Source organism: Theobroma cacao, chromosome 1 (assembly GCF_000208745.1).
Source record: "Theobroma cacao cultivar B97-61/B2 chromosome 1, Criollo_cocoa_genome_V2, whole genome shotgun sequence".
Lineage (NCBI taxonomy): Eukaryota > Viridiplantae > Streptophyta > Magnoliopsida > Malvales > Malvaceae > Theobroma > Theobroma cacao.
The window spans coordinates 34496261-34505183 of NC_030850.1; the positions used below are offsets into that span (position 1 = coordinate 34496261).

The window sequence follows — 8923 nt, forward strand, 5'->3', positions numbered from 1 at the left end:
ACTTAACTTCTCCTTTACGAATAGGCCTCCAAGAACGAAAACTTGTCTTGGCTCGATTGAGATCTGGAAAAACGCAGGCCTAGACCCATCACAAAGGCCAATGCAGACCCGAAAAAACAGCCGTAATTCCTTTTTTTTGTTTTTGAAATTTAACAGCCCAAGAGACATTGTCAAAACGGGATTTACTGTGGCTTTTTATATTTAAAAAATTGTTGTTAATATTTTCACTTCATTACAGGATGATTTGGCAAACACAGACAGGTTCATTGCTCGATATCTATAAGAGGATGCCACTTTTTTTTTTTTGGTTTTGGTTTTGTTTGTTTTGTCCTGATTCTTTGACATGGAGCCGAACAGGTTCCCGCATCATCGGATTTGGTTAGTTAATTTCCATCCAAAATCAACGTCTTTTACCAGATTCGAGGGTGACAGCAGGCTCATCCTCAGTTAACCTGCTCCAAGACTAGATATGTTGTACGACAATGGTAATAGTTTCTTTGATTGATCATAAGGACCATAACATAATGCATATAAGCTTTTATACATTAATTATGAAATTAATATGTGAATGATGCTACTAAAAAAGAAGTTAGTATTGTAAGTAGGGACCCTTTGGGCAGCTTTTGATAGCATCAGGGCCAGTAAAGCGATTTAGACGTAGTGGTAATTTTATCAAGAAAAATGATTTCCTTTCTTGGCAAAAAGAAAAAGGAGGTTTAATAGCCAGAGACAACTGCATATTTCCAGGGTGGCTGGGCGGAAATGGAAAAATACCTGAGCAAGAAAAAGGAGAGAACAACCTAACCCTAACCAACCCTAATAGGGTTCACGTGTGCTCGCGGTGACGTTTTATCGGACCCTGGCTCGTCCATAGACAGCGACGCGGAGAGCACCTTGGGCACAGAAAATCTTCCCATTTTTATTTTCCAGCGTTGTTACAATATTTATCCTTTCAAAAAATTAACTAAAATTTGAAAAACGCTAGAAAATATATATAATTTAAAATAAAAAAACTCTATTTTCCTCCCTTCCCTTTCTCTCTCTGCAAACCTTTCTCTCGCTCTGTCTCTCTCTCTTATTTATCCATTCTGACTTCGCCGACAACCGCCATATCTCAGCTGTTAGAAAGCTCTGCAATCTCCCCTGCTTTTCCACAGGTACAAACAAAACAACGCCGTTTTGCTTGTAAATTGCAAAAATAAATGAATTACTACTATGTATTAAACATTAAAAAACGAAAGAGAAAATCATTCTTTTGGTACTCATCTTGTTATCTATGTATAGATTCACTTTGATTGTATCTTTCTTTCTTCCTTTTTTTTTCTTTATTAGATCGATTCGCGACAGAAATGTGTTTCATTTTCTTGCTTTTAATTAAATTTTTGTTCAATTTATAGGTATTCGGATGAATTAGCTGCTCGAGTCCGTGCGCTAGGTAGGGTTAGGTATTATAATGGTGTCGAATTATTTTTTGTTGATTTGATGTTTTTATGTGTGTTATTTGTTTAAAGCTCCTTGGCTGCTGATAGAATGAATGGAAGAAATAAGACAGAACAAGTATGGCGAAATGAAAGAAATTTAATGTTGAATTATAAGGTCTTTTTGGGTTGTATTGCATATTAGAATAGCTGATACATGCACAGAATTAGGTTAGCCTTTTAGTTTGGATGCCATTGAAGTTAATTTTTAGTTAAAAGACCTGTAATGACTGAAGCAAGGTAGCTGGGCTATCTTGTTATTCTCCAGAAGCTTGGCAGATGAAGTATTTGGTTGCCATGAAGTAATTCGGTTCTAAGAACTGTTGCGTGACCTGGCTTTACTCATGGTAATGATTTTAGTTACCATAAAATGAATATCTCACTTTAAAAATCAAATACATGAATTTTATGTTTTTAAATTGGTAATAGATGTGGAATGATCGTAATATCAGAAGTTATATATTTGGAAGTGATTGCATTCATGAATTTTTGCAGGTAGGGCCAAAAGGGGAGTAATGTGGGTGGGTTGAACGATGGTAATTTACGAAAAGGTAGATTTGTAGTGACTGCAATTATTGAAATCAGATGTAACGCCAATAGGCATATAAGATTAATTATCCACATGTGACAAGAACGAAAGGATAAGTGTTGACTTTGGAAGGATTTCATTTAGCTCATTTTTTCCATGAGGTGCAGGGTCAAAGTTTATCAAAAGAAAGTTACTAGTTTTATAAGGCAATAGCTACATGACTTGGAGTGTCTAATTGATAACTTTAATTTACTGGAGTAGTGTATAATAAGAGGTGTCATGCTCATCTGAGAACAGAAATTACTGTATTGATTTCCCATGAGGGAATCATTGTGACATGAGTCCTTGCCCTGCTGCACTGTCAAAATATCTGTATGCTTCATGATTGTATGTCATTAGGTCTTGGATAGACAGGTATTGCCTTGTAGAAATGGGGGAGAAAAAGTGGGGTGGAGCAAGCGTTTCATTGTAAATTTAGAAGCTTTAGCAAGAACATTTATTGACTTAGTTGGCGTTTGTATTTCTAATGGATAGGTAGACTCATTTGCTGAACAGAACCGGTTGTTACCATTTTAGGCTTTACGTTTTGGTGGTGTTGGTATGTGGACGTTACTTTGGAAGTTATTTGAAAATTACTTCTTTTCTTTTGGAATGTTTGGTTCTATAAGGAAAATTCTGTAGAAGGAAAGTGTTTTTTTGGTAAAAGAAAATTTGAGGTTATCCTGGTAAGTGCTTTAAATTTCGACTACTATACTATTTCCCCTGCAATATCAAGTATCTTACTTCTGCGGCTGTCTTTGATTCTGATGTTAGCTGTTCCAAATAGCTGATTGTGTAGCAGCAGGAATACTGATAATGTAGAGATCCTTGTTCTGTGTTGACTTTCCAATATATTCAATCCATTCTGAACACTTTCAGCAGTGTATGTTAACATGAACTCAAAGAGTCAGTTCGTTTAGGTTCAGGGGAAAACATTCATGATGTTTAATGTAGAAGCTTAGGTGTATTTACCCTCTCTTGCATCCAGTTTATGTTATTAACTATTTAATTGCAGAACCTTGACTATAATTTGATATGATTGTTTATTTATGCAGTTATTCTACTTAACCCAGAAGATCTGTCCATAACTCAGCTGCATATCTTTTCATATTGTTTCTGGTTGAACTGCTTCATGTTGCAACTTTAAGTACTCTCTTGAGAACTTCTTCCGAAATCAATGATCGTACAAGTGGGAAGTTTTTCGTTGATAATAGTACTGTGGGCAACTTATTACAGGTTTGAGAGTCTCTGTCACTTAACCAGTGCAAAGCTGTTGTTTGATCAACTGCAGTGAATGCAGTGAAAGCTTTTGAATACAAGAGAAGCAGAGTATACAATTTATACTACAACAAGCTTTACATAAATACCTTTCTTGGTGTTTCAACTACTTTCAAATGTCAGAGGTTGATATGGCAGTCATTAAACCCGAGGTAAGTTGTTCGAGTCCATTTAAATTTATCGAGAGTTTTTTTTATTTGATTATAATGAACAGAGATGAAGTAACATCCTCTTTTTCTAATTCACTTCTTTTGCATTTTAGGTTAATTAATCATTATCATATAGTTCAAAGGAGAGCAGTTTCGTGGTAGTATAAAAAGCATAGTCAGGGTTACACACATTACTTTAGCAACTACATATCCTGGATAATTAGTGAATAATTTGGCTCTGGTGGACATGGACCTAATTATGGTTCTGTGAACGATTTTGTTTGTTTGCATTTTTAGCAGTTATGTCCATTATTTCCTTGATTTTCTTGACTTATTTACTGTGAGTTAGGCTAGATGGACACGTCAATGGAATAATGTCCTGAGCAGAACACCGAATGACAATTAGGTTTCTGTCTGGCAAACTTTGGGCTTTTCATATTTTTCTCAGTAGGTTTTAAGGAGAACCCCAAATTTTATAGTTCAAGTGTTTGAAGGATGGGGAGATAAAAATAACACGGACTGCTTTAGAACGTAGGATGGGGTTAACTGTTTAGCTGTAAAAGGCATAGAAATTCTTGTAAAAGTTGGTGATGCTGACAATTACACTTTAGTGGTCTTGGTTTGTTTTCTAGTGCATCTTTAATACGGTTAGTCTGATTCTGAAGCCATGCCGGATTCATTGTCAGATGATGAAGTCTTATATTTGGCTTCAAACTGCCGATGGCTCAATCCAACAAGTGGAACAAGAGGTTGCAATGTTTTGCCCCATGATATGTCATGAAGTGATACAAAAGGGCATGGGATCCTCCAAGAATTATGCTATATCTCTTCCTCAGCGAGTCAATCCTGCTATGTTAAGCCTAATTCTTGATTATTGCCGATTTCATCAGGTGCCTGGTCGCTCTAACAAGGTAGGTTCAATGTATTTCTCAATTGGCATTTACCTCTTATGTTTGATGTTCTCCTCTTCCTTTCTTTAGTAGATGTTTAATCTTTCTGGGAGTGGCATAAATGGAGCCAATTATTTTCCATTCTTTAGGTATAGAATGATTTTCTTTGTATATTCCATATATTTTACCCACCTTTTTATTTTTGAAAAGAAAGAGAATTCATATTTATGGGATATTGAGTTCCATATAGCAAACTGACTCTGAGCTTCCTCTTCTTCCTTCATGTTTTTTCCTGTTTGAAGGAACGCAAGTCTTTTGACGAAAAGTTTATTCGAATGGACACAAAGAGGCTCTGTGAGTTGACGTCTGCTGCTGATAGCCTTCAGTTAAAGCCTCTAGTTGATCTTACTAGTCGTGCCCTTGCACGAATAATTGAGGGGAAAACCCCTGAGGAGATACGTGAGATATTTCATTTGCCTGATGATCTTACTGAGGTGTCTGGTGCTTGTTGAAACCTCTTTTCTTTATTATGTCAGTTTTCTTAACCTCTTTTCTTATTTTTGGTACTTATTTTGCTGGTTTAGGAAGAAAAGTTGGAGCCTTTGAAAAACACAACTGATGACCCACGCATTCGACTGTTGAATAGATTGTATGCAAAAAAGAGGAAGGAACTAAAAGAGAGAGAGAAACTAAAGGTGACTGTCTCTGGCTTGTTTTCTGTTCTTTTCATACCATGATTATTTCCTGCCTGTGCAATTTTACTCTATAGTATTGCGTTTTTTTGGTTGACTTGAATTTCCTTGTTAATTAATTTTATAATGCATCATTATCCAACTCCATGCTTAAAATGCACGTAAATAAGTTAAAACTTCTTTGTGTCTCAGAATGTTGAGGTTGAAGAAGAGCGTGTGGACGATCGTTCAGTTGATGACCTCTTGTCGTTTATAAATGGAGACAATGGAGGTATGCTTAAGTTTTAATGGGATGTAGTTTTCCTGCATGTATTGGTTTCTATCCCAAAGATTGTAGTCCTGTAAAACCTTCTCTGTTTCATGAATATTTTGGTTGGTTGACCTGCTTGAATTGGCAGAAGAGTCTTGATATATGGTCCTACTCCCTTCTCCTAAAAGGAATTGTAAAATTCAGTTTCGCTCCTCTGGTTGCATTTCATGTGTCAATCTCAATGTCCAAATTTGTTTTTGTCTTCTGCAGTCATTTGGGTGTGAGGGACAGAAGAGTGAATGATAGGTCCGAAATTGGACAAAAAATGCAAATGTGTATTGAGTTCCTTTATTAGAAATCAGTTTGATGATTATAAGTCACAAAAACATGGGAAAAATAATGTCTGTTCTTTAAAGATGTTACAAGATGACCTGTTTTCAGGATGGAAAATGAACTTTTCAGAGTATAGGATAATAAAATGATTTATGTGCATTTATTTGTTCCCTTAAAATCATCTTCCAGGAACTTGATTTTGGACTAATTTCCAATTAACTAAATTAATAATTGTCAAGATTTTACACTCAATCATGAATATTAAGTAACAGATAAAGTGTTTAGAATTCTAATTATGCTTGTCTGTTTGGTAGCTGGCATCTGTACTGGCGCATAAGTTTCATATACTGGAATTGTAATCTTTAAAATTTTTTTCTGCTTTTATGGATACCATATGCTTCGCCTCTTAGTTCTTTTTCTAATTCCTTCTGAAGGCCTCAGATGAGGTAAGGGAATTCTGTTTTGCAGATTCTAAAGGGATTAAAACTTCAAAGAGTAAAAAGAAGAACCGAAGAAGAAAAGATCAGCAGAAGAGCACGTCTGCCAATGAAGCCAATAAAAACCATAGTGAGGTCTGAACCTCTCTGTTGTTACTTCTTTCTTCTTCCTCTCAATATTGTCAAGTTACTGAAGTTCCCCTCATGTTCCAGGAGTCAAATGGTCTTAACTCTCTATGCCATAGTTCTGAAGTTGGTCAGAAAATTCGGCCCAGTATTGGTGCTACCTCAAACTTACAGGATGTTGAAGATGATATTTTTGCTAATAAGAATGAGTTTGATGATGGTGATATTGATGATGAGATTGATCCGGCATTGAAGGAAAAACTAGACAGGTGAAGATGGATTTTTGCCTTTGTGTGAATCTTCCGCTTCCTCTTCGCTTCCTTCTTCTTCTTCTTCTTCTCCTCTCTCTCTCTCGGCATTGAAGGAGAAAATGGTCACATAGCCCTGGATTTGCCTTAGAGTTTAGTGTGTACTTCCTTTTCAATTGTCTGGGTTCAGGGAAATAAATCCAGGATATTGAAGTTTTCAGACATATGTGTTTTTGTTCTTTGATATATATCAAGTGGATGTTTTATGTTGCTTGTTTGGGAGGTAAAATAGGGGGTAGGGATGCGGTTGGGGTCCATGTCTCCTCTCTCTCTCTCTCTTTGTTTTTTCCTCTCTTTCTCCTTCTCCATTTTCTGTTGATCTATTGCAGACAAATGTCCCAGAGGTTGAGCTGCCAATTAAATATTGTAATAACTAGACTTTATAAACATTATGACCTCACCTTATTCTCGTTTTAAAGGTTTATGTAAAGAAGTGCTGCTGCATCTCTATAGTAATAGAAACAGAAAATCCTGTCATCTGATGATCTGCTTATTCTGTCTAACTGGACTATTTTTGAATTTTAAAAGAATCTGAATTAATGCTTTTGGTCTGTTGAAAATCTCTGTATTTTGTCGATATTATTTTTACACGTTGTTCGAATTTTATAGTCCTAATAGTGGAGGAAAAGTAGAATGTATACAACAACAATGAATATTGTAGCCAATGAAGTAACAATCTTAAATAACTTTACTTGTTTTGCTCTATTTCGGAGGAAATTTTTTTATGGAGCCCTAATGATCTTCCTTTATATCTTTTGTTTAGGGAGGTGGAAGATTTTGCCCGTAGATTGAATTCCGATTGGCCAGAAAGAATGCAAGAGATTCTCTCTTTGGGTCAAGAAAGGAAAGCAGTGCATTTTCCGCTTAATGGCAATGGTTCGGTAAGGAGATATTCAAGTATGTTGCTTTCTCTTTTCTAATATAAGTTTGTCTGGCATTGCCTGCAAAAGGTTTAAATTGGATTATATGTGATTTTCATTTGCTTTTACACTGTGTCCATTCTTGTGAAATTAAATATTGGAACTTGTAAACAAAATATACCTATATGTTTGCATTCTCTTATGTTCCGCTGATGCCTGAGTTTAGTTAATAGTTGACTGATTCTCTTGGTTGTGATGGTTCATTATTTAGAAATTAAAACCAAACTTCATATCTGTTTCCAAGCTATTATTCTCAACTGATCAAATTAGTGAATAGCTAATGCCAAAATATTTGTGTGGTGATGGTCAGATCAGGAGCAGAGATGATTTCAAAGTGAGGATACTTCCTCAGCTTAGTTCAGAGCCTGGACAATTTTGATCAGATGCTTTTCAGGTGGTTGAAAGATGGCACCTAGAAGGGTTGGGATCCTCATCATTGTGGATCCCTTGTAAGTTTTTAACTTCTTATTTTTTAATTTTTTTTCTTTGTTGTGCTTAGTCAGGATGCAATTTTGATTGAGAGGGCAACCTCTTTGTATTTTGATAATAGAAAGAAATAAGAAGGGAACTGTGTTTGTTGAGCCAGTTCTGGTCAATTACTTTCTATTGCAGAGGTACCAAGGAAAAATAAAGTAGCTGGTCAATTACTTTCACAAGTCCAATATTCGCCCTAATTATTCAGGCTATTATGGCCTTTAAGTTAGAAAGCCCTTCATGCTGTCTCAGGTTGCCTGTATCTGGCACATCCGCGCATATGGAGGCATCTAATCAGGAATGATAAAGAAAGAACCATTTTCTTGGGAATTATTGACCTAGATATCGAATTACTTCCATTCTGTTTTGACACTTACTAGGCTATAAACTTGGTTGGATGTTGATGGCCTGTAATGGGGATATCTGCAATCCATGTTACTAAATGTCCAGTATCAGGTTGGAATCTGTGGAACTTGTAGCAATCTTCTTGGTTTTTTCTCAGTACATTTTACGACCATCCCTTTAAATTTTTTCTCTACCCATTTGTTATATAAATTGATAGAAGAAACCTTAGCCTTGTGAAAAGATATGCCCTATATAGCCTGTCGGCATATGTGGGTAAAGCAATTTCTATGGTTTTGGCAAGATCAATGATGCTCCTCCACTCATGTGAATAAGGAACAAAAGAGCACTGAATTGTGTACGAGATTGCAAGCTGGCATCCTTGGTTGTGAAAAATTCATTTGTCTGACCAAACAGGGCACTGAAGGTACTGGAGAAAGAGGATACTTGGGCATGGCTAGCCAGGATGGAAGGTTGTTCCCAACATGTTGTGGAATTGTAATCAAGCAAAGCCTGGAATCATAGCATGCCAAGCTGGGTTCGGACATCGCCATCGTTGGAGTATTTGGGTGGCTGTTTACCTTAGATCTTGATGGCCTTTTCTTTGGGCCTAGTAAATGTTTTCTAGCACCGTCAGGCTTAGATTCGTATTGGGACAACGATGAATTGGAAATGTCC

The 8923-nt window shown here is 36.3% G+C and overlaps 1 protein-coding gene across 8 annotated transcripts; it reads left to right on the forward strand.

Moving 5' to 3' along the window:
* On the forward strand, positions 843-8085 carry LOC18614129 (SKP1-like protein 21). Of its 8 annotated transcripts, XM_018114093.1 has the most exons (11): positions 1025-1157; positions 1974-2029; positions 3102-3476; positions 4160-4384; positions 4666-4857; positions 4948-5058; positions 5248-5326; positions 6080-6210; positions 6289-6470; positions 7273-7390; positions 7740-8085. In XM_018114093.1, the coding sequence occupies exons 3-11, from the start codon at positions 3441-3443 to the stop codon at positions 7806-7808; spliced, it is 1143 nt and encodes a 380-aa protein (XP_017969582.1). In that variant the 5' UTR covers positions 1025-1157; positions 1974-2029; positions 3102-3440; the 3' UTR covers positions 7809-8085. The 8 variants fall into 8 exon arrangements, with proteins under 8 accessions (XP_017969587.1, XP_007051786.2, XP_017969581.1 ...); XM_018114098.1 differs by lacking the exon at positions 1974-2029 and having other exon boundaries at positions 843-1157; positions 7745-8085; XM_007051724.2 differs by lacking the exon at positions 1974-2029 and having other exon boundaries at positions 845-1157; positions 7273-7406; positions 7745-8085.

Bases quoted from the DNA above. Each gene is read 5' to 3' on its own strand.
- LOC18614129 (XM_018114092.1), top strand. From the start codon at position 3,441: ATGTCAGAGGTTGATATGGCAGTCATTAAACCCGAG. The intron at 4,385-4,665 runs GTAGGTTCAATG...TCCTGTTTGAAG, and splicing joins TGCCTGGTCGCTCTAACAAG to GAACGCAAGTCTTTTGACGA. The intron at 5,327-6,079 runs GTATGCTTAAGT...TGAAGGCCTCAG, and splicing joins TATAAATGGAGACAATGGAG to ATGAGGTAAGGGAATTCTGT.